Source organism: Mustela nivalis (genome assembly GCF_964662115.1).
Source record: "Mustela nivalis genome assembly, chromosome: 14".
NCBI lineage: Eukaryota > Metazoa > Chordata > Mammalia > Carnivora > Mustelidae > Mustela > Mustela nivalis.
In genome coordinates this window covers 76838633-76864321 of record NC_139033.1, presented here as the reverse complement: position 1 = coordinate 76864321, position 25689 = coordinate 76838633, and the positions used below count along the sequence as shown (strand labels likewise).

The window sequence follows — 25689 nt, the reverse complement described above, 5'->3', positions numbered from 1 at the left end:
ACAGCTGTCTGGCAGAGGTCCCACCCCAAAACAGACTTTTTTCTGGTAAGCCTGCAGCTCCATTTCTTTTTGCTCTTAGGGAGAGGTTTTTAAAAAAAACCCAAACGGTATTTAAGTTGGAAAATTAAAATCCACAAACCCAAACCTGTGCTTCTCACGCTCCAGAATGCAGTCTGGTAGGTTCCCTTCAGATGCAGCCCCAAGATAGGCTTCATGGGCCAGGAAAGGGGACCTAGAGAACGAGGATTGGCTTGTACCACTTTCTCCCTCGGTCCCCACGCCCTGCCTGTTTCCCGTGTTCCTGATTCCACTTCCAAAAGATTTCTGAAATTCACGTCCACGTTCCTCCACCCCATCCCACCCTCCCTCCTTCTGCATGAGAGCAACAGCGCCCTGCCTGGGGAGCGACATCCCCCCACCTGTCACTATCCCCATGGTCCTGTTCTTTTGCTTCAAAGCATTTATAACAATGTGTAATTATACATGCACAGTCTACTCTGTGCCGATAGGCTGTCTCCGGCCTTGACGGCCAGCTTTGTTCATCTTGGTGTCCCCGGTGTCTAGCAAGGCACCTGACCCACAGATGAGTACAGGATGTGTTTATTAAACACATGTATGAAGAGGTACCAGGCCTGTCCAATGGACTGGGATCATCCATCATTAACTTCCCATAGTAGGACAGCTGCATTTCTCTTGATCTAGCAGTCACACTGAAATATTGCCTCTGGCACATTATTAGGGAGGATGAAGATCCAAACTCAAAAATCTGAATTCAGCCCTATCCTATTTACTCATCTTAGCATTACAGAGAATATGACAGTAAGATCTGCTCACAGAGACCTTGTTGTAGGTATACACCTAAAGCATCTGGAGAACCATTTGAAGTATTCATTTAACATGTTCATTTAATTTCATCATTTAAATGTGTTCAAATGTCAGAATGATGGGGAAGCCATAAGGAACCTTGGGAGCCACCCAAAAGAGTTGGGGCCAATGACATTTCCATAAGGAAAAAGATAGGAACTGCACCCTTCAAGGAATTGTGATTGGCCGGGAGGAAGGAGGAGAATCACATTCAGGGTCTGAGACAGCAGATGTGTGATGGAGGAGGTAAAGAAGAAGCGTGATGGGGAGCAGACACGAGACCTCCGAACCCCACCTGCCAAGACCAGAGTCCAGCAGAGAGAGGAGTTTCACAAGGAAAACTATCAGGAGTTTGGTTTTGATATGTAACACCATCAAGAGCAAATAGCAACAGAGTATCTTTGTGCTTTCATACACTAGTCCAAACGCTCAAATGTATCAAAATTTTCTTGGCCAAGAATAGTTCTTTATCTTTCAGCTCAAGGAGGAAAGCATCAATGTTCCAAATAAAGGTATAAGATCTCAAGAAAGAGAAAGGAACAACCTTGGGGAGAAATGCATGGAGGAGAACGAGCCATAGACAGCGCGGTAAAGGAGCTCCAAAACCAGGATTGGGAAAAGGGTACGTGGAGGAATGCCAACCAGAGGACACCACATGAGGACAGGCTGTGCCCAGCTCCCCACCCCCCAAAACAGGGCAGTACCCAAATCCTTTACAAGGTAGCTTCAGCCTTCACAAACAGATAATAGTTGCTAAACAATTTCCAGTTCATAAGTACATTAACTCATGCCTAGGAAACATGGTTGTCTCTTTCTGGTTTATGAACACTCTGGGAATATAGAAGAGAATCATCTGTCTCTTCCTCCAAGTCAGTATGAATTAATTTTGTTTAAGCATACCTTTTCAAAGGGCCTTTATTCTCACCACTTTTTTTTTTTTTTTATTGCATCTTTTCTCCTGGGCACGTTTGTCTCTGGAACATTGCTTTGGGGAGTGTACAAGTCAGCAATATCCCGTTCTATTTTGAGCTCAGGGAGGAGCGCATGTAATACAAGTAGGAACAGGGAAAAGGAAAATAAACGAAATGTCTGCTGCATTGTATTTAGGTGTACTTGGTACTGCATTTTAAATTAACCTGTAATTAGGCTACAACACTGTTCTGAAGAAATTCACCTGAAGGAGTAAAGAGGCACCAGCGCTTACAGGATACATGCGGCTAGAGGTCTTGCGGCAGGCCGTGTATAATGCGAGAGAAATAATTGTTTATTTGCCATAGAAGATGAGGTGGTACATCTACTCTATGGCTTATATAGGAATTAATTATTTGAAGCCATAATTTGAAGCCATAATTACCCAGTGCTTTAAAGAAAACACATGCTCGCTCTTTCTTTCTCTCTTTCTTTTTTTAAAGATTTTATCTGTTTATTTGAGAGAGAGAGAGACCATGACTGGGGGAGGTGTACAGGGAGAAGCAGATTCCCCGCTTAGCCAGGAGCGGGAGGCTCGATCCCGGGACTCCGGGATCATTACCGGAGCGGAACGCAGACCCTTAACAAACTGGGCGACCCAGGCACTGCAAACATGTGCTTTTTCTCCAGTGAAGAAGACCACCAAGATCTTGGGAATTCCTTACTCAATGTCATCATCACCTTGAGCCATAAAGACCTCATGTGGGTGAAGAGATGCACCATACAAAGAGGTATATTTCTGGTAAGATATCAATACTTGCCACTTGGGCTTATTTTTTTCTTTACGGTTCCTATTTCCCCCTTTATTTTAATCATGATCTGTGTACACCTTGGAAAGTCTCCTAGCTCGGGCAGAAACCTCAAGCCGAATTCCAAGGGTGCAGAGCACTCTGCTTCCTTCCCTGGCCGCTGCCATCTGCACCACCTGCCTGCCAGGGGCTTGTGCTGGGGAGAGGGTTCCAGAACGCATAAGGAGCTGCATGAAGGAAAGGGGTCAATGTCATAGTCCTCAGGAGCTATCTGGCTCCACTAATTAAAACCTTTAATCAAAACAAAATGTTGAATACTTGCCTAACATACCAGAAAAGCCGAACGCCCCTGGAAAAGAGTTTGACAGGAGGGAAAATGAGGTTAATGGAATGAGTTCAGGACAAAAGCTCTAAGATGTCACCCAGCGTTCCACAGAAACAGAGGGCAGGCAGCTGAGCAGTCCCTTCACAGTCGAGCATTGTGGCCACGGCCCATTTTCAGGAAGGAGCAGGAGTCTAGGGATCCAGGGTTTCCAACATAAAATGACAGCCTAGCATTCTGGAGTTCAACTGCTAAGGTCAATGAGTTTGGAGAACATCGTTCTGTTGCGAGTGTACAATAACAGCAGGAACACGACGCCTCTGAAGGAGGATGGGAGGAAAGGTAATGTGGACCCCAGTGAACAATAAGACTGGGGCTGTGTGTGTTTTTGTGTATTTCTGTATCATGTAAGTAGCCCATGTCAGAGTTCCCCCTCTCCAAGTGAAATTCCCCATCAAGCCAAGAGAAACAAACAAAATAATCCCTGCTATGTGTTCTTGGAGCCTAGTGTAATGAACCAAAACCGGTTAAAAGGAAATCAGATCAGTTCTGGGAAGTGACAGCCCCTCTAACTTTGAGTGCCCCGCCAACAATGACCGCAGGCAGAAGAGAGATCAAACCATCAGTTTCCCCTCTGGAATTCCCTTCTGGAATTATCTGGAACCAGATAAGACCTTTGAGAACAACTGCCAACTGTTCAGGGATTCGACTCTTCCTAAGGCGGGTACCCCAGGCCTCGGAGTCCCAGCCCATCAGGAAAGGTTGATACTTGGGTGAAGTCCCCTGTTATGCTCTGGGGACATCCCAGGACAGTCTCCCAAGACAGCGGGCAGCAAGAAGCTCTCTGAGGGGACCCAATGCAGAACATTTTTACCAAAGAAGTTGTGAAGGGGAAATCTGGCCATCAGCTGGAGCACAGGTCCTAGATAAAGGTTATTTATGGGGAACAGCATAAAGAAAGGGAATGATAATGTGACCCAGAACAGGAGACAAAAGAAGGGGCCACCTTCCCTGCCATTAACTGGCTAATTAGAAATGAGAAGAATTGACCGTCCGCCTAATTCCCAATTTCAGTTCTTGTGGGATGGAGACTCATTTTTTTGATGACCACCAGGCGAAAGGAATTACCAAAAGTTTCCTTTATTTTGTTTACCTAGAATCATTCCATTTAACACGTGACTTGAATTTCCTACACCTTATCACTGTCTGTTGTATTTCTCTCCCCCTCAACATATTAACACAACATGCTACAAAACACACACCATGGGGCGCCTGGATGGCTCAGTCATTAAGCGTCTGCCTTCAGCGCAGGTCATGATCCCAGAGTCCTGAGATCGAGCCCTGCATCAGGCTCCCTGCTTAGTGGGAGGCCTGCTTCTCCCTCTCCCACTCCCCCTGCTTGTGTTCCCTCTCTCGCTATGTCTCTCTCTGTCAAATAGATAAATAAAATCTAAAAAAATAAAAAAAAACCCACATACACTTTTCTAATCATGATGACTTCTTTTGCAACACACTTATTTCATTTTGATTCATAAAACAGAGAATCGACAGGTTAAGGCACAAGAACTATGGAGATTCCTAATCTCCGTACATAGGTCAGGAGTAACAAGTGCAGACTCCAAGTTCTATATCCATGGCACCAGACAGAGTCCCACAGAAGGAAAGCTCTTAGGTGGCACCCCGGGATTGTATCCCGTGACTCTCAGAAGCATACAAACGTAAGCAAAGCCAAAAACGCAGTTCAGGTACTTACTGATTCCTTGAAAGAGCTCTTCGATATTAATAGCATTTTTCGCGCTTGTTTCAACCACAACAGCACCTATGGATTCAGCATATTCCTTAGCGTCCTTCAAGGGAACTTCCCTAGAAAAGAGGTCACACCCAGACAGAAATGAATGCTCATTTGTATAATACAAAACCCCAAAAAATCAAACAGGAAGCTCATGCAGAAACAGCTCCTTTATCTAAGTCCTGTTGAATAGCCACTCGGTCTCTTGGCAAATACTGAGAGCTAGTATTTGTGAAAATGGTGAAAGTTTAAAACCTGGTCACTGGTATCCATGGAATTATAAGACCTTCCCCACCCTCCATATGTAAAATGCTGTGCCCGGTTCCACTGAAGGAAAGAATTCTAGAACATTAGAAAAACTCGTTAGGAAGATGGCCACATCCATTTCAGCTTGCAGAGTTCGGGCTGATTTCAATTCTTTTCCCATAAAAAATGACTCATAGTTTTTTTAACTTGTCTGTGTGTATGTGCACGTACACACGTGTGCACGGTCCTGCAACACACATGCTCTTGCAGAACTTTGTGCATTTTGTCTTTCACATGTCAGCGAGAATATGCGACAGGATGTGAATGTCTGGAAATGACCATGGTTATAGCTAAAGGCTGTGACGCAATAGGACCAAACCGGACTTTTTCCTGTAAAAGTCTCTTCCTGCAAAGATGTTAGGACATGAACTCTATTTAAATGAATAACCTAGAAAGACATTTACTGACCTATTTTTAATAGGAAGATGCTGTGGTGGCTCTGAAGATTAAAAAGACACCGTTCCTGTTCCCCCAGAAGTTTAGTCATTTATTCAACAAATATTTATTGAGTGGTTATTATATGCCAGTCTCTCTTGTAGGTGCTAGAGAAAACAGTAATCCCTGCCTTCTGGAACCTACCCTTGAGAGCAAAGACAAACATCCATGGTTACTCTAACTCACAACATTGTAACATTTGCAATACGCGGATAATAAAGGCAATAAAGCACTTGGAATGACAGGAAGTACAGAAGTACCAAAAGTACAGAAGTACAGGAAGGTACAGAAGTACAGAAAGTGTACAGATGTACAGGAAGTGTACACAAGTAGTACAGAAAGTGTACAGAAGTATACGAATGTAGGTAGTTTATAGAAGTATAGGAAGTATACAGAGTACAGAAAGTGTACAGAAGTGCAGGAAGTATACAGAAGTACGGGAAGTGTACAGAGTACAGGAAGTATACGGATTCACAACGGAATGATACGGCGTCAGAATGGAGAGAAGGTCAGTACGGAGCTGAGAAGGGAGGGGGTCGCCAGCAGCAATCCCGGCAGAGAGGCCGGCAGGCACCCCCGACACCTGTCTCATGCCCAGCGGCCACTAAAGAACAAGACGGCAACAGGGTCAGCCCCACATTCTAGGGAAAAACGGTACACCACAGAGACAAGGAGTGGGGAGGGAGGAGAAGAATTTGGAAGCTCTCGAAGGCTGTGGGCGGGGGAGAATACAACGCTGGACTAGACAGATGGCTACAGGAAAAGCAGAAAGGCGGACTGAAAATCAAAACTGGGAGCGGGGTAAAGAGACGGTATCCCCCTCCCAACTCCTTCCCTTCTCTCCAGGCCTCCAAATGCCTCCAAAAAGGCTATAACTGGATTATAAAGTTACTGGGGGAAATCCATCCTTGGCCTTTAAATTCATTATAGACCCCAAATCAAATGAGAGGAGGACTTTTCAGGAGTTTGATGGAAAAGGGCTCAAGGAGAGGCTACCATAGTAAAGGCAGGGGCCCCAGGATTCCAAACCAGAGAAAAGAAGTCTCCTGAGTTCTGTCAGTTACAATCTGTACCGCCATCATCTTTCTTACCAAAGACCCACTGGGAAAAGCTATGCTTCTTAAGCTGCCCTCTCTACTGTTTCCAACAGACAAACCACAGGCCTCTCACAAAGATTGAAGGGAGGAAAAAAAGAAACTTGAGTTTTTTGGTGGCAATGAATTTTACATTTGAAACACCCTAGAAAAGTGTTTTTCAGCGTTCAATTGGGCATGTTACCCTACTTTTTATTTCTTCCCGGCAGTCTTTATCAAAGCACAGATAGAAGGGTGGGGCTCATCTCTACCCAAATGAGGTTCAAGTAAGACAGGGTGTGCCTTGCTAATCTCCACCTGGGGGTAGGGGCGAGTCTGGCCATCAAGGAGGCCTTGGAGACCCCTCAGGTTGAGAGCAGATTATAGTCACATGCTTCCCTAGCCCACTTCTCTTTAGTCCCTTTGTGAGACAAAGAGGAGTGAAATAGGTTTTGCCAAGATTAAGGCAAGAACAAAGTCACTTGCTACAGAGTCCAAAATGTCCATCCTAGCATAACTGTAAGCCTGGGGGCGGGAGGCTCACCGTCTCACAGTCTACACGCTGCACCCGGAAATGGACAGATAAGAAAAGCATGTCCTCACACTTCCTCCGTGTTTAGAGACAGTCTTATGAAATAAATTATTTTCCTAAAATGACACAGTGAGTCTGGGCTGGAGGCAGGGTCTAAGACCCTCTTGCTCTGCCCCCTTTGCTCCCATCAGACCTTGACACCCAATTGGCACCCACATTCCAGAGGCCATTCTTTGGATCTTTATAGACAGAAAAAATGTGGGGTTCGAAAGATCCTCAAACTGTAAGGCACCGGAGTCAGGGGCGGAGGCAACGGAAGGGCATATCCCATCCTCTGAAGAACAGGTTCTTACTCAGCATGGAGGGCCAGTGGAAGTCCCTCTAACAACGAACTGAAATCAGAAGGACCAACCACTCTTGAGTCTGTCAAAACAGGTTCCCTCTACTGTGGTATAAAAAAATAGGTATTTCCCTTCTCCTTGCTCCTTGGCACAGAGTTCCTGAAACCACGAAGTTACCTAGGTAATAGGTGTGTCCTTTGTTATTCGAAGTTACCTAGGTAATAGGTGTGTCCTTTGTTATTCGTAAAGAGCTCCAATATGCCAAACCTGAGTTTCAGATAGGGATTGGTTGCCAGAGGACCCTACCCCGTGATTAGAGAGTTGAAATTTTCAGCCCCACTCTCCAACCCTGGGGACAGGAGAATTGGAGATTTAATTAATCATGACTAAGTAAGGAAACCTCCGTGAAAACTCTTGAGCACAGGGCTTGGAGGGTTGGACTCAGTGAACATACGGAGGGGCTGGGAGCCCCTTGCTCTATGCATCTCTTCCCTTTGCCTGGTCCTGACTTGTATTCTTTAGAGGAACCTATAATCCTAAATCTAATGCTTTCCTGAGTGCATAGAACTCTGTTCTACTGAACTATCGAACCTTCTGTGGAGGGGACCTAAGAGCCCCCAAACTGGTAGTCTGCTGGGAAGAAGTGAGGTTAACTTGGGGATACCCAAGACCTTCATCTGGCATCTGAAGTGGAGGGAGGGACAGTTCTGAAGGGCTGAGACCTTAATCTGTGGGATCTGTGCTGACTCCGTGTAGTAACTATCGGAATTTAAACACCAGACGCCTGGTGGCATCGGCAAATTATCATTGGAACAAACAGGCACAACTACACACACCTAGTCTGAAGGAAGAGCCTTAAAAAGGTGAGAATTTCCTTCCTTGGGACCTCTTGCAGGTAAAATAGAAACCACTGGGAACGCCCCCAGCAGCATGTCAGGGTAGGCCCGCCACCCACAGCTAGAAGAAGGCCATCACTGGTCTTCTGTCATTAGGCTTGCATGAGACTATGGCATCTAATGGCTTTCGTTCATTTTTTTTTCAACAAACATTTACCAAGTGTCTGCCATATACTGGACATTGTGCTAGGCATTGGAACAGGTAGATTGAAACTAATTTTCCCAAGCCAGAGCGTAAACACAGCTAATCAATTTTGATGGGAAAAAACGGTTTTTCGACTTTCTAGACCAACCTGTGTACAGAATTCTGGACTCCCAGAAATAGCCCAGAAGAGTAACTGCCAGGGGCACCTGGGTGACTCGGTTAAGCCTCTGTCTTTGGCTCAGGTCATGAACCAGGGTCCTGGGATCGAAGTCCTAGTCAGGCTTCCTACTCAGCAAGGACTCTGCTTCTCCCTCTCCCTCTGCCCCAACCCCTGCTCGTTCTCTCTCTGTCTCAAATAAATAAAATCTTAAAAAAAAAAAAGAAAAAAGACTTACTGCCAACCAGCCAGGAAGTGCAAGAAGTGTAGATGGGGCATCCTTCTCCCTTGGCACCCTTCCCACAACTGCCCCTTCAGCCCCTACCTTACATATCAGCGTCACCGAGGGTTTCTTTCTTTCTTTTTAAAAAATATTTATTTATTTGATAGACAGAGATTACAGGTAGTCAGAAAGGCAGGCAGAGAGAGAGGAGGAAGCAGGCTCCCCGCTGAGCAGAGAGCCTGATGCAGGACTCGATCCCAGGACCCTGAGACCATGACCTGAGCTGAAGGCAGAGGCTTTAACCCACTGAGCCACCCAGGTGCCCCCGAGGGTTTCTTTCTTAACTGTCTGACGTCCTACCCCCCACCGGAAAGCAGCCACAGGCAGGCACAGTGGCCAGGATGCAGAGCCAACGGAAGACATTAAAGGCAGAGAAAGTGGGAAAGCTGGACATCGGGGGAGGCTACCATCCCTTCTCCAGGAAAACACTAAATTCAAGGGACATCAGAAGAGACCAGAGTCAGGGTCGGGACCAAGAGCAGAGTGATAGGGAGAGAGAGCAATATGGCTCAGGCTTAGGGTGGAAACACACAGAAGGGGCGTCTTCTTTTAACCCAGGTCTGATGTTAATCAGCTTATACTTCGGCGTGGCCCACACAGCGGCCTGTCACGTGTCTCAGACCCAGGCAGAGGCCGGAGCAGGCTACAGCGCTCGGAGGCTCTCCATAGGGGAGGAGGTCACAAAACAGCATTCTTGTGGGCTCCAGAGTTTTCAACGGCTGCACTGCCCAGCAAGGGTCCTTGTTTCGTTGTTCAAGAGGTAACCTGGTAACATGGCAGCTGAGTCATTCTAATTTCAAAGGTGTTTAATTCTCCGTGATCCTCCCCCATTGATGGCAGAGGAAGAGGAGGGCAACCACCCCAAGAAGGAATTCCTGAAGCCCTACCTGAGAGGGAGAGCATTCAAAGCTTAAGGTAGACTAAAGGCAGAATGATGCTGTCCCCCCTAGGGGTTCATCAGGAAGGTTCAGTTCCATGGGTTCCTCCTGGAAGTCAGTAGAGATAGGTGACTCCCACGGTACTTCCCCTGCCCTAGGTCTTATGCCTCTCATTCTACCAGATGGGATGAATGCTTTATAGCAATTCTACATGTTAAGAAATTTGACATTATAAAGTGCTCAAAACAATCCTCAGAACTTAATCAGTGCGATATCAGTGTTTCTTTAATCAGTTGATGCAAAGCTATATCAACAAGGATGGTGGCATGGCACCATTTTCTTACAGAATGCCTCCAGAAAGACTGAGGAAATGATGCAGATGGAGGAAACAAGTGAACAGGAGGCTCAGACTAACTGTTTCAGAATCTGAAGGTCCTTCACAGGTTTATGTGACTCAACCCCTTCATTTTATGGTCCAAGAAGGCTTGCGGGCCAGTCATCGCTATTCCACAGAATGAGTGAATACAGGCTACATCAGCCAACTCATTAAATACATTAATTTTGATAAATTACCCCAAAGTTAAATTGCCTCGTATTTTGAAGTCTTTGTCTATGAAAAAATCTGACATTAATTCTGAGTAACTTGTATTCAAAGTAATAACTTTTCTTTTTTTTTTTTTAAAGATTTTATTTTTTTATTTGACAGTGAGAGAGGGAACACAAGCAGGGGGAGAGGGAGAGGGAGAAGCAGGCTTTCCACTGAACAGGGAGCCTGATGTGGGGCTTGATTCCAGGACCCTGGGATCATGACCTGAACCAAAGGCAGATGCCTAATGACTGAGCCACCCAGGTGCCCCTAAAAATGGTAACTTTTCATAAGCATGAATATATCTTACTCTGTGACATTTTATGCATGTACTTTAACTACTTTGGTTCACATGATTTGAATTTTTTTCTTATTTATTTGTAAGTGCTCTTTGCGTATTAAGAAACCTAGTCCTTTGTAACATATTTTCCACATTTCTTCAGCTTATCTTTTGTGTTCAGATCTTTGCCACATGGAAGTTTTTATGTAGTCAGACTTTCTATTATTTTCCTCTATGTTTTCTGAGTTTTATGACATGATTAGGCAGTTCATTCTAACTTCCAAGATTATTTTTAACAGTCATCTGCTTTCTGTAACTTTTATGGTTTTGTTATTTTACATTTAAATCCTCGTCACACTTTCAATTTATTTTTTCTCATTTTCCCCATGCCTAGTTAATTATCCCAAGACCATTTATTGAACTATCCCTTTTTATACTTATTTAAAAATTATCTTTATCATATACTAAATTTCTCTATGTATTTCACCCTGTTTCTTGATTGTCTCATCTATTTAATGATTTTCTGTGCAATTCTGTGACAATGCTATATTGTTTTCTTACTCAATCATTAAAATAGATATCAATATCTGTTGGGATTTGTCCCTTCAATACTATTTCTACCTATTTATTATTATTTTTTTAAAAGATTGTTTGATTGATTTTAGAGAAAAGAACAGGGGAAAGGGCTGAGGGACAGGGAGAAAGAATCCCAAGCAGACTCTGTGCAGTATGGAGCCTGACCTGGGTCTCGATATCACGACTCCAAGATCATGACCTCAGCTGACATGAAGAGTCAGATGCTCAACCAAATAAGCCAACCCAGGTGCCCCTCTGTTTATTTTTCTAGATGAATTTTAGGATCATTTTGTAAAACTCTTTTTAAATGTCTTTTTGGTAATTTGAGTGGAATCTCAGTGAATTTGTGGTTTAATTTAGAGCAAACTGACATTTTTACAATACTGAGTTTTCCTATTCAAGGAAAAGTATACCTTTTCATTGATTTAAATGTTTTGTGTCCTATCACAGCTTGTATGTTTTATCTATATAGTTCTTGCTCATTATTTGCTAAATTCATTCCTAGGATTTAAAATATTTCAAAATTTAAAAAGGAACACACACACCAGAAAAGCTTATTTCTAGGTATTTGAGGTTTGTATTGCTATTATAAAGTGGGTTTTAACATTGATTTGATTGATTTTCTAGTTGGTTAGTATCTGTAGATAGGTGAAGAATAGTTGTGCACTAGACAACCTTGGTCTTCCTGGTCCTGCTAACAATTCAAACACCTCCCATGAAAATGAGGATCACATGATTCATATATCAGATTGCCAAAGATGAAAAAGTTTAGTATCTGCAGTGTTAGAGCCCAGAGAGAGAGGAAAAGTGATGCTCACACACTGTTGGCAGAATGATCATGTATTCCAAAGAGCTCATGGAAGTTTAAATGCAGAACAATCATAATCTCTAAGAAGTTTCCAGAACTTAAACACATTAAGTTGAAAGAAAACAAACAAACAAACAAAAAAACCCAACCACATAAGTTGATGCTAAAAACAAAGACAAAATGAGGACAAACGTTCAAGATTCCTATAGTCGGTCACAGAGCAATCATAATTCAGCCTTCTCTAGACAACCTCAGAGGATGCCCATGAATTCTCTCAGGGACTCATCTCTCAGGTGTGTTCTACAGACCACCGTCTTTGTGATTATTCTGGACTCATTAGAAAAGAAGATCCATTCTGAACCAGAAAGGCCCATTAGGCAAGTCCCAGAAATAGGTATTCGGGCAACTTCCCAACGGCTTCTTATGCATTCTATGGCTTGAGCATAACTCTTCTAAGGGGTGGACTGTAAAACACTGAGTTTGTTATTTCTGCAGTCTATCCAATTCACAATCTGATACTACGAAGTCATGAGTTTGGAAATCTGTATTAAGATGACTACATCTGGGGTGCCTGGGTGGCTCAGTGGGTTAAAGCCTCTGCCTTCGGCTCCAGTCATGATCCCAGTGTCCTGGGATCAAGCCCCGCATCGGGCTCTCTGCTCGGCAGAGAGCCTGCTCCACCTCACCTCTCTGCCTGCCTCTCTGCCTACTTGTGATCTGTCAAATAAATAAATGAAATCTTAAAAAAAAAAAAAAAAGATGACTACACCTAGGACATAATCAAATACACAGGTCTCAGGCAATATTTTACAAGTGATAAAATAAAAGAAGAGTGGCCCCATGAGCTCTTCCCAAAAGAAACTTTCTGGTGGCCTGGGTCTGTTCTATAATGTATATTCTATTTCTAAACCACCAGAACAGCAATAACCAAGCATTTCATATTCTGCCAAACTCCTGGAATAAAGCAGTTAACATTTCACTTAAAAAGTTTTGCCCTATCAGGATGCCTAGATGGCTCAGTCAGTTAAGCGTCTGCCTTTGGCTCAGGTCCTGGGATCGAACCCTGCCTCGGGGGTGGGAGTGGGGATCCCTGATCTGCAGGGACCCTGCTTTTCTCTCTCCCTCTGCTCCTCCTGCCATTCGTGCTCGCTCATATTATCTCTTTCAAATGAATAAAGGAAATCTTTTAAAAAGCAAGTTTTGCCCTATTTTGTTCCTCTCTCCCCCAGCCACAGCCCCCTTCCAAGGTCAAGCTTAGAAGACCAACTAAGCAGGCTAGGAGGAAGTGGCAAGGTTACAGTGAGCAGGATGCGGTTGTTCAATGTCTGGTGGAATTCTTTTTTGTCAAAACCATCCAACATGTTTAAGGTATTCTTGCCAAAAGCAGTAGCAATCATTCACAACATTCTGTCAGAACCAAGCGGAGGAGGGCTGCTGTCTGCAAAGGCTGCCGTGAGCCATGAAATGGTCTCAGCCCTCAGCCCTCCCCACTCCCTCAAGCAGCCACTGAATGAATAAGCAGGGCAAGTTGTGTCACATTAGCTCACACTTTCTCTAACTGTGCAAGAGGTCTGTGTACCAATTTGACGAGGCCACCAGTTTAGCAATAATTAAAGCAGCAAAATTTAAAATGTTTAAAATGCTCATTCTTATAGACAACCAGATTGGTTTCCCTGTGAGGTGGAACTAAAACCAAATGAACTTAAAAAAAAAAAGAGTAATTACCACCTTTGCAGCAAAGACCTGATGGGTCTTTCATTTACAGTGAGATAAGTGCTTACGGTTAAAGCCCTCACCATGTGCACCCTGGGAAGTGTTTCTGTTCCCATAGGACCTTGCTTACTTATTCATGTGTGTCCATAACTGCTATTCACCTGGGGCCACATTCCTGGTGTCGAGTTCAAACAAGCAGTGTCAGGTTCTCGCCACAGACTTAAATGGATTGTTTCTCATGGAAAATGTCAGCCTTTGAACTGAATGAGAACGGAGCAGAAAACACAGGTTCTTTAGGGAGACCTGGCCATTCCTTTGCTTCTTAAGACCCCTTTCTCCAGACAGAAGTTGAAGCTAGTCCTAAGAAGGCCGGAGAGAACCACAGGAAAGAGTTTCAAACCCTCTGAGGAGAAGCTGATCGGCCGCCATCTTCCCTCGGTCATTTGGAAAGGATTCTCCCTCATGGATTGTGTTTGTCCTTCTTATAAGATGCAATAGAGCATGATGGTCAAGAACACGGGCTCCGGGACAGATGGGCAGGTGTAAAGCTGTACCAACACCCTTTTAGGTACAAGACCTGACACAAGCACCTTAGCCTCCATGTCTCAATTTCCTCATCAAGGCAGGAGAAGGAGAGAGACTCTTTTACAGGATTGTGAAGATTATCGTGAACTACTTATAATAGCATGTGGCACATAGGCAGAGTGACCACTACCTACATGAACAGTATAAAAATAGAAGTAATTACTGTGCTGCTTCAAAGAAATCATTGAAGAGGCTATAATCCATAATAGAAGTGACATTCTGAAACTCTGAAACTTCGGGCAGCATGGAAAGTGCAAGGAAAAAGATTGCTGTATCCTCTAGGATGCCTGGCTGGCTCAGTCGGTAGAGCATATGACTTTTGATCTCGGGGTTGTGAGTTTGAGCCCCAGGATGGGTGTGGAGATTACTTAAAAATAAAATCTTAAAAAAAAAAAAAAAGATTATTGAATCTTCTAAGAAAATCTCTAAGAACAAAAATCTTGCCACTCTGCTTTATAACACATCTGTTGATGACTTTACACTTGGTCTTAGCCAAAAGGCTGAAAAGCGATTACATCTGTTGATGACTTCAGAAAACATCCTTCCCCTGCCCCCTAAAGAAAGTTAAAATGAACTATGTGCTTCTGATTTTAGAATCCAGAGGCATCAAAATGAACTTATGTTTATCTCACTATAGATGCAGACGGATAGATGTAGAAATAATTACAGTTGACTTTTGAGCAACATGATTCGAGGGGCACAGGTCTTTGTACCTAAATACTATACTGTACTCATAAATGCATTTTCTCTTATGATTCCCTTAATAACATTTTCTCTTCTCTAGTTTGCTTTGTTATAAGAATACAGTATATAATACATATAACATATGAAATATGTGCTGATGACCTGTTTCTATTATCAATAAGGCTTCTAGTTATATTTTTGGAAAGTCAAAATTATACCCAGACTTCAGGTGGAATGGGGGGTCAGCACCACTGACCCCCATGTTGTCCAAGGGCCAACTGACAAAAATGCTTGCACACTTGAGCAAGTAGACATACTGCATTTCCTAGCTCCACTTGTTCTAAGGTCCTAGAACCAGTGACACCCTAGTGTCAACGAGCCAATACAGCCCATATTTTGGCTTTTAAATACCATTCTTCAATAAGAAGAACCAGAGCTCCTTGGAGAGATGGCTGATTCTAGGGCCGAAGCCCAAAATATGCAGGATGAGTCCATAACATCTTGTTATGCCAGAAAGGAAGGAAGTGCCTAAAAACCCAAATGATAAGCATATGTTAAAGGGACACGGGAGCCAAAAGAAAGAACTCCCAGTGGCCAAAGCTGGAACCGTTGGAGCAACAGATGAGATAACACAGTACTGCAGTATAACCTAACGCATAAAATAAACATCTGTGAGTCCACACTGATATAAATAAATGGCCGAATAAACTAGTTAAGTGGGTAGAAGTGACAAATTTCATCTGCAGAAGAATTCTGAATAATGTATGTGGATATTCCTCTCTCTCTCTTTTCTTTTAAAGATTTTACTTATTTATTTGAAAGAAAGAGAGAGCACAAGCAGGGGGAGCAGCAGCCAGAGGGAAAAGCAGGCTCCCTGCTGAGCAAGGAGCCCCATGCAGGATAGATCCCAGGACCCTGGGATCATGACCCGAGCCAAAGACAGACGTTTAACTGACTGAGCCATCCAGGCATCCCTAGATCTGTCTCTCCAGGAGGGGGAGCGTAATCCCTACTCTTTGAGTGTGCACATAGACTTCCTTCCAAGAGAGCAGTAGGGAAAGTAGGGGGAGGTAAATGTATGGTGCAGAAACCTGACAAACACTACCTCAGCTGGGTAACCAAGGTCAGCCTCACCAGTGGTAATTAGTAAGTAATGAAAATAGCACTTTACCACTGTGGTCTTCCTCACCCAAACCCATAGCCCCAGTCTAATCATGAGAACAATGTCAGACAAACTCTAATTGAGAGATATTCTTCAAAATACCCAACCAGGACCCGTAAAACTATTGAGGTCATCAGAAAAAAAAGAAAGTCTGAGAAACTATCACAGCCCAGAGGAGCCTGCAGAGTCATGTCAACTAAGTGTATTATGATACTCGATATTCCGGATGGGATCTTAGAACTAAAACAAAGGACATCAGGGAAAAATTAATGAAATCTGAATAAAGTATGAACTTTAGTTAATAATGAAGTATCAATATCAGCTCCTTAGTTGTGACAAATGTCCTACTGTATTATAAGATGCTAATAGTAGGGGAAAATTGGGGCATCTGTGTGGCATAGTTGTTTGGGTATTTGACTCTTGGTTTCAGCTCAGATTGGGTCTCAGGGCTGTGGGATTGAGACCCCCTGTCGAGCTCCATGCTCAGCAAGAAGTCTGCTTGGTACTCTCCCTCCCTCTCCTTTTGCCTCTCCCTGCCTCTAAAATAAATAAATAAATAAATAAATAAATGAATCTTAAAAAATTATATGGGAACTCTTCATACTACATTTTCAACATTTCTATAAATGCAAAACTATTCTGTTGTTTTTTTTTTTTTTTAAGATTTTTATTTTATTTATTTATTTGACAAAGAGAGACACAGCAAGAGAGGGAATACAAGCAGGGGGAGTGGGGGAGGGAGAAGCAGGCTCCCCGCTGAACACAAGTCCTATGTGGGACTCGATCCCAGGACCCCGGGATCATGACCTGAGCTGAAGGCAGACACCTAAAAACTGAGCAACCCAGGCACCCCAATGCAAAACCAAAACAAATGGTTTACAAGGGGGAAAAAAAGGAAAATTCCAGACATCCTCGCTGGGCTCCCTCCCGGAGCTCAGCCTTCAGTTCCTTCTGTCCCATGTCTATACCAGCATCAGATAAGGGTTCACCCACTGGCACAGCATCAGAAGGAAAAGCGCATCTCGGACCACAAAATGCACACTTAGCAGCACACACTTGACTCATCTCACATACAGAAAACACCGTGTGCATTTTAATACTGGCCATGATATTTACAGACCTTCCATGGTGGCTTTTGATGTTCCTTGGCTTTTGGGCTTTAGTATTTGGAATAAGCTGGATTTTCACGATCCAGCATCTCGAGTTCCATTACTTGGTTTGTATCATATTAAACAAACTCTTATACTCCTTTTTGGTCCACCATCAAGATGGGAGTGAGTTTTGGAGGCATATATAAGAAATAAAAGCAATGTATGTATTCTTAGCAAAACACACACACACACACACACAAACACAAAAAACATTTATTCCCAGATGTATCTTTATCTGCTAAAGGCCTCAGGTTGATCCAAAAAATTGAAACAACCAATGCCTGGTGATTGCAGACGTGGTCGGTGTATTTGTGGGAAAGCTGTAGGAGGATCATCCTGGCTGCCAAGTCCAGGTCTCCCTCCAGCTCTCACACAGGAGATTGTACCAATCGCTTGCTCAAGAATCTAGAATGGCTCCCACAGCCCTTGCCTTGAGGCTGGCAAGTACATTTCATCTCCTTACTTGGTGATAACCACAGGAAGCATTGTTACAAAGGAGCCTGAGGCCACATAGGCTCAGGAGACAATAGGGCCATGACTGGCAGGCAAAGAATGGTGTCACGGGTACAAGAGATGGGCACGTAGGAGGAAGAAGCCCCAGCTCCACTCACTCACTCTTCATTCTTTTAAGCCAGGCATAAACTATCCCCTCAGTATCCTTGTATCTCCCGCCCTTCCCCAGGCAAATGGTAAGGTAAGTAAGTGTTCTTCAGAATCTCTCCTCCATAATCCATGCCGAACTCCCTCCCACCTCCATGCCTCTGTCCATTACCTTCCCTTCCTGGAATTTCCTCCTACCTGACTGATCCCTGACAGGGCAGCTGAGGGCACACTTCATCCGTAAGCCTTTCCAAATCACTCCAGATGACTACAGACTTCCCTTTTCCTGAATTCTTTTGTCTCTTCTGCACCATGACATTTGGAGCTTTATTAAATATAGTCTTGTATTTACTCGTTAGATCGTTTCCTCCCATGCGTACTACTCTTGGCTTTCCAAATAGACGCAAATAGCTCTATGGAAAATACTTTCCTCTCTTTTCTTGTACTTCCCATAGAACGTTGCTGCACACACACAAAAACTACCAAAAATTACTTGTTAATTTTAGTTAAACACTGAGAGGACCAATTTCCTTCCTTCTACTATAACAGAGTTCCACTTAGACCTCGAATGTTCTTTTCTTGGACTATCACCTCTTCACTTCAGGGAGTGTCTTGCCCCACTGGGAGCAGCTCCTCCAATCTCTCTCAGTGTTGTGCTAAGAAATACCAGAGCCTGGAGACCCTGATTCCAAGAGGGGCGTGAGGACACTTGGTCCCTGGTTAACTCCTGGGTGATATCTACAGGGGATGGGAGGAACCTTGGGCAGAGGGAGCTAGTGATAAAGGAGCCATTTCCATTTCTTGTTAGAGCCCACCACCCCCCTGAGTAGAAGATCCCTTCCAATCTCCAAGCCCTTGTCTCCATCATCAGTTGGGTTGGGTAACTTCCTACAGCTACCATTTGCAAGATAAAATATCTTAAGCTTGAGGGGAGTTCTCCTATCAGCACTTCTCCTCCACGATCCCTCCCTCACACTTTCTGATTTGTTTACAGCTCTAACCTACCAGTGAGGTATGGGATTCCAAAAAAAAGCCAGTGGGACACACCTAAGCTTGAAGAGCAGGTCAAATTAGAATCCATTATAAGAAATCCAATGTCCAAATGATGAAGAAAGGCAAGAAGATTTTGGGGGAGTCCAAGGGGATTTGTAAGACAAGGCCAAGAGTTCAAAATAAGGAAAAGAAGATCAAGCCAAAGAAACAGGCCTGGGATCTACACAAGGTAGGACAAGGGTGGAAGTAATTTCTACCAAGAAAGTACTTACAATGATGGCTACAGGTCAAGGCTTGTTTGCTAGGCTGATGGGGAAATTTGAAGGGGTGGGGGTGGGGGTTCTGGCCAGGAGAGGATAGGATCTCCTTTCCTTCCTCTGACACCTGAAGGATCTTGCCCCCATTGCCAACTACAACAGACGATTCTTCCTGAGCAGGCTTTCTTGTGAAAATACCACAGCTATGTGACCCTAATCCCTTGCCCAAGTTAAAGGCAGCCAATACAGGCTGGATATGAAGAAGTCCCAGTATTCCAGGAGGCACAAGGTGCTGGCCTAAGCAGGAGCCTGATATTAATTAGATGGAGACAAACCCACCACATCTTTCCTTCTGGCAACTCTCAGTGTGAGATGCAAAAGAGAGGGGGCCAGAGTATGGGAACGGCTTCTAAAGGGGTGACAGGGTGATGGGTCAGGGGTGCTGGATCCTGAAAGCTGGAGAGCCACTGTTTCCATTCTCCCTAAGGGCAGGAGGGTGGGAGGGAGGCCCCAGAAGGTATGGCCCACACAATCCTGGGTCTATGCCCAAGTTTTCTGCACTACCTCATTCTTCCCCATTATCAACTCCTATCACATAACATAGTGCTTTTTCAAGGATGGCCCTTGGAGGCTTGCAAAAGGACCACTTTACAAAATTCACCTATCCCCAGCCTGCCACTGCCCGTTGGATCAGAATCTCGGGAGCTAGGTTTCTGGAATCGGCATGAGTCTCATGTTCATGGAACTTTCCAAACTACTGAAGCAAGGTGACCTACTTCTCTTTTTCTTTTCAAGACTCATCTGCTCCAATTCTCTGCCAGACCCAGGACAAGGCTGGGCAGTCTCTTGTGGGCTCCCAGACTTCCTGAAAAGAAGGTTTCTTTTCTCTCTAGACCCCAGGCCAAAGCTGCCCTCCTTAGAGCCACCTGGAATGAGCCCCATGCCACACATTACTTGTTCGAAAGTCCAATGACCCACCACCGCTTGGCACTGATGCCAGCATCTTCTGCCATTGAAGCAACACAAATCACACAGCTTCTCCTGTGTGCTCTGGGCTGCCCCTCCCTTCTTAGTCCACGGGCCTCTCAGGTCCTACACGATCAATCCAGTGGAAGTTCTGCTACTTTCTTTCAATTCCGTATTTCCCTAGAATGTCCCCAACTTGGCAATGGAGCAGTGGGGAGGGAGATGGAACCTTGTTTCTCAGGCCCCACCAGGAACTGCATACTCTCCTGCCCGGGCAGCGGGCATCGGAACTTTTCTCCAAGGCACATCTTCACTGCCAGGAAGAAAAGTGATAATGACGAGCACCTACAGTGTGTTGTATCTCCTGGGACAGAGCTACATACAGTGGGGCCGATTCCAGTTTGCCTCTAGGCCGCAGATTTCACAGTCACTTGGGCACAAGGACATTTTGTCGAGAACTCAAGATAGTCAGAGAAATACCACAAAGATCAGGTGCCTAATAAAACAAGCCAGAAGTCCTGAATTCACCCGACCAGGAGATTTTGAATGCCTCTGACTCTGCATTGTGTGCTCAGACCTACATCCATCTTTGAGAACATGGAAGCATATAAAACACAGTGATGGGATGTTAGGATGTGTCCTCCGTGAAGCACTTCTGTACACGCATGCCTCAGTGGCCTGCGTCAAGTTCAAAGAGTTAATTCCATTTAAATTCCAGTACACTCTCCAAACAGGCCAGGCATACCTCTTCTTACTGACCTACGAGCTTCCAGAACCAAAGTTCGTTAGAGGACACTGCCTCCACCTGTGGCCACGGTTACACGTGCACGTCAGATCTACACCCTCTCCAAGCCCCAAGGAAAAATAAAATACAGCTTTCTGGCAACTACAGAAGGGCAAAATGTTTTAGAATTAAAGTAAAAGAAGGTCAAGCTCTAAATAAGGTCTGGAGTAAAGAGGTTTGGCTAACTCCCCAGAAAAATCATACCAGCGGGCACAATCTGGAGCAGACAGATCGGCTGACTGAGAACTTGATTCCACAGCCATGGAAAGGAGTCAACGGCAGATGCCCACTAGGCCCTATCATTTACTGGACTGTTCCAGTCTAGCAGCCAGCGGTTTATACAAGGACTAATACACCCGGCTTCCCCTTCCCTGCTTTCCTAGATGGGAGTTTTAATATAGTTAACCTGTTTTTCTTTTGCACATTGGGTTTGTTGGGCATGGGGAAATTCATCATCTGGCCCAGTGTGTTGATAAAACTTCTGTCGATCATATATAATGCATATATAACATGTAGATATAGAGGTGTGGATGTCTCTGTGTGTAATATATACATATATATCCACATATATGCCACTGTTCTAATATTTACTTATTATCTAAATCAACCTTTTGTTCATTAAATTTTTTTATTGAGATCATTGTAGACCCACCTACAGTTATAAGAAATAGATTTGTTGTACACTTTGTCCAGGTTCCCCAAATTATAACATTTTGCAAAACCATGGTATGATATCACAAATGGGATACTGACACTGGTATACTGTCTTATTTAGATTTCCTGCCTTACTGATACTCATCTGTGTGTGTGTGTGTGTGTTAGGCTCTATACAATTTTAACCCTTGTGTAGGTTCATGTCTCCACCACCACAGAGAAGACACCAAATAGTTCCAACATCACAAGGATCCCTGCTGTTGCCCTTTTAGAGCCACACCCACTTTCCTCCCCTTCACGTGCCCACCACGTCACCCCTAAACAGACCCCCTGGCAACCACGAATAAGTCTTCTATTTCTAAAATATTTTCAACTCAAAATCTCATATAAATGAAATAATATACAATGAACCCTCTGAGATCAGCTTTATTTGCTCAGCATAATTGCCCTGGAGGTTCGATCCAGGTTGCCTGTAGCCATGGTTTGTTCCTTTTCACTGCTGCATACTATTCCATGGCATGGATGTGCCACAGTGTGCTGAGTCATTCACCTTTAAGAGGATATCTGGGCTGATTGCAGTTTGGGGCTATTATTTAAAAAAAAGAAGCCTCTATGAATATTCATGTGCAGGTTTTATGTGAACATAAATTTTCATTTCTCTGGAATAAGTGCCCAAAGTATGATTGCTGGGCATATGGTAATTACATATTTATCTTTAAAAGAAACTGCCAGACTGTTTTCCAGAATGTGCTATTTTACACGCATACTGGCAACATATGAATGTGCCAGTCTGTCCACATCCTTGCTAGCATTAGGTGTTATAACTCTTTTATTTCAGCGATTCTGACAGGTCTGCTTATGATGCTTAAACACCTTTTCATGCCTATGCTTACCATCTTGATACTCTCCAGGGTGAAATATACTTTGCTCATTTTCAAATTAGAATTTTTTTAACCATTAAGTTGTAAGTGTTCTTTATATAGCCTACATGCTTATCCTTTGTCAGATATATGGTTTGCAAATAATTTTGCCCAGCCTGCAGCTTGCTTTTCAAGCTCTTTACATGGGCTTTCACAGAGCAAAGTGTTTTCAGTTTTGATGAGGTCCAGTTTATCAATCTTTCCTTTATATGGAGTGAGCTTTTGCTGTCAAGTCTCACGACTCTTTACCTAGCTGCAAATCCTCAAGATTTTCTCGTAGGAGTTTTTCTAAAAGTTTTACAGTTTTACCTTTAACATTAAGCTCTTGTGATTTTTTTTCTAGAGTAATTGTTATAAAATGTGAGGTTTAGGTTGCAGTCTTCTCCCTTCTATGGATGTCCAATTACTTCAGTACCATTCATTGAAAACTAGGGGAAAAGGAGCAAAGCAAAACCAAAGCACAGAAGAAAGGAAATGGTGCACAGAGAGAAAATAAGTGGAATAGAAGAAGAGTGGAAAGAAATCAATGAAACTGAATGTTGGTTCTTTGCAAAGATCAACAAAACTGACAAACCTTCAGCTACAGAAGAAAGTTAAAATTTCTAAAATCTGGAATGGAAGAGTAGACATCCCTGCTGACCTTACAGAAAAGAAAAGGATTACAAGAGAACACTGTGCACTACACAAACAAATGAGAGAACTTAGGTTCCTAAAAATGTATAAACTATTCTAACTCAAGAAATAATAGAAAACTTGAATATACCTATAGCAAGTAAAGGAATTGGATTAGTATATAAAATCTTTCCACAAAAGAAAAGCCTGGGTCCAGATGGCTTCACCCATGATTTTATCACTTAAGAAAGTTAAAACCAATCTTTCAGGAACTCTACTGAGCAATAGAAAAGAAGGGAACACTTTTCAATTCACTCTACAAAACCTACTGCGTTGATATACCAACATCAAACAAAGACAACACACACACACACACAAAAAATGAAAACTACAGACCAATATCCTCATGAATACAGATACAAACCCTCAGCAAAATGAGTAAACAGAACTCAGAAACATATAAAAAGGATTATGCATCATGGCTAAGTGGGATTTGTCCCGGGAATGCAGGTGGTTTAAATTAGAAAATCAATTAATGTAATACGTTATATTAAGAAAAAAGAACAAAAACCACATGATCACCTCAGAAGATGCAGAAAAAAAGCTGTTGGCAAAATTAAACATTCATTCATGATTAAAAAAAAAAACAAACACCCAGCAGACTAGGAATAAAAGGCAACTTCATGACACTGATAAAGAAGATCTACATAACACGCCTGCCAACATCATAGTAAGAATGACTAAATGCTTTGCCCTTAAGATCAGCAAGATTATAATGTCTGCTTTCACCATTTCTATTCCAATTGTATTGGAAGTTCTATACAGGGTAATTAGATAAGAAAAAGAAATAAAAGGAACCCAGACTGGAAAGGAAGAAGTAAAATGGTTTTCACAGACAACAGAATCTCGTATACACTAAAAACAAACATACCACAAGCGAAATTAACAAAACAATCCCATTCACAATAGCATCAAGAAAGATCAAACACTTAGGAACAAGTATAGGAAAAGAAATGCAAAACTTGTACACTGACAACTACAAGATATGAGCAAAAGAAACTAAAGAAGACCTAAATAAAATGGAAAGGATATTTCCATTCATATCTCATATTCATGGATCAGAAAACAGTATTGGTAAGATGCCAATAATCCCCACATTGTCCTAAAGAGTCAACATATTTCCTATTAAAATCTCAGTAACTTTATTTTTGGTAGAAATTGAGAAGAGGATCCTAATGTTCATAAAGAAATCAAATGGAAATGCAAAAGGCCCACAGTAGTCAAACAGTCAAACAATCTTAAAAAAGAAAAACTAAATTGGGGGCCTTATAATTCCCAACTTCAAACTTATAAAACTACAACAATCAAAATCATGGGGCATTAACAAAAGAATTAAGAGCCCAAAATAAGACTTACACTTACGGTCAACTAATTTTTGACTAAAAGTTCAAAAAAAAAATTCAATGGGAAAAGGGTTGTCTTTTCAACAAACGGCGTTGGGAATTAGATATCCACACAGGCAAGATTAATTTGGACCCTTATCTCATAACGCACACAATAATTAACTACAAATATAAATATAAATGTAAATGCAAATATAAATGTAAGCTCTAAAATTATAAAACTCTGAGAAAACATCCGAGTAATCTCTGTGATTTGAATTAGCCAGTCACTTGAGCATAACAGATAAAAAGGGAAAAATCACAAATTGGACATTACGATTTTGCACTTCAAGAGACATAATAAAGATTTTAAGGAGAGCTCATGAAAAGGAAGGAATACTAGCAAATCATGTATCTGATAAAGAACTTGTATTCAGAATACATAAAGAATACTTACAACTCAATAATAAAAAGACAAATAACTCAATTAAAAATTGGGCAGAGGATTTGAAGAGACATGTCTCCAAAGAAGATAAACGAATGACCAATAAGCATAAGAGAAGGTGTTTAACATCATTAGTCATTAGAAAAATACAACCCAAATCACATCAATACAACTTCACACCCACTAGGATGGCAATAATGCAAAAGCCTGGTAATAATGGTGTTGGTTGAGAATATAGAGAAAATTAGAACTTCGTACATTGCCAGTAGGCATACAAAGTGGTGTAGCCACTGTGGAAAACCATTGGGCAGTTCTTCAAATTGTTAAACACAGAGTTTCCGCATGACCCAGAGATTTCATTTCTCATAACACACCCAAGAGAAATGAAAACATATGTCCACACTAAATGTGTCCATGATTGTTTGCAGCAGCACTTTTTAAAGTGGCCAAAAAGTGGAAACAACTGAAGTTTGAGGTTTCATTCAACTAGTGAGTGGGAAAATCAAACGTGGTATATTCATATGATGAGCTATTATTCTGCCATAAAAATGAAGGAAGGCATTTCAAAAACCTTATGCTCAGTGAAAGACGCCAGTCACAAAAGGCCACGTAAGTGTATGATTTGTTTTCTACAAAATGTGCAGCAAAAGCAAATTTATAAAGACAAGAAAGTATGTTAGTGGTTGCCAGGGGTTGGAAGGAATTGGACATTGGGAGTGACCAAATTGGCATGTTCTCTGTAGGGTGATGGAAATGTTCTAAAATTAGATGTGATGATGACTGTACAACCCT

The 25689-nt window shown here is 42.8% G+C and overlaps 1 protein-coding gene across 1 annotated transcript in view; it reads right to left on the bottom strand.

The window, feature by feature from the left end:
- RAB31 (RAB31, member RAS oncogene family) overlaps positions 1–25689 on the bottom strand; it is a 127287-nt gene that overhangs the window by 11069 nt on the left and 90529 nt on the right. Inside the window, exon 6 of the mRNA XM_082697360.1 lies at positions 4658–4767. Within this exon, the coding sequence (XP_082553486.1) occupies positions 4658–4767 (110 nt within the window). The remainder of the gene's footprint in view (positions 1–4657; positions 4768–25689) is intronic.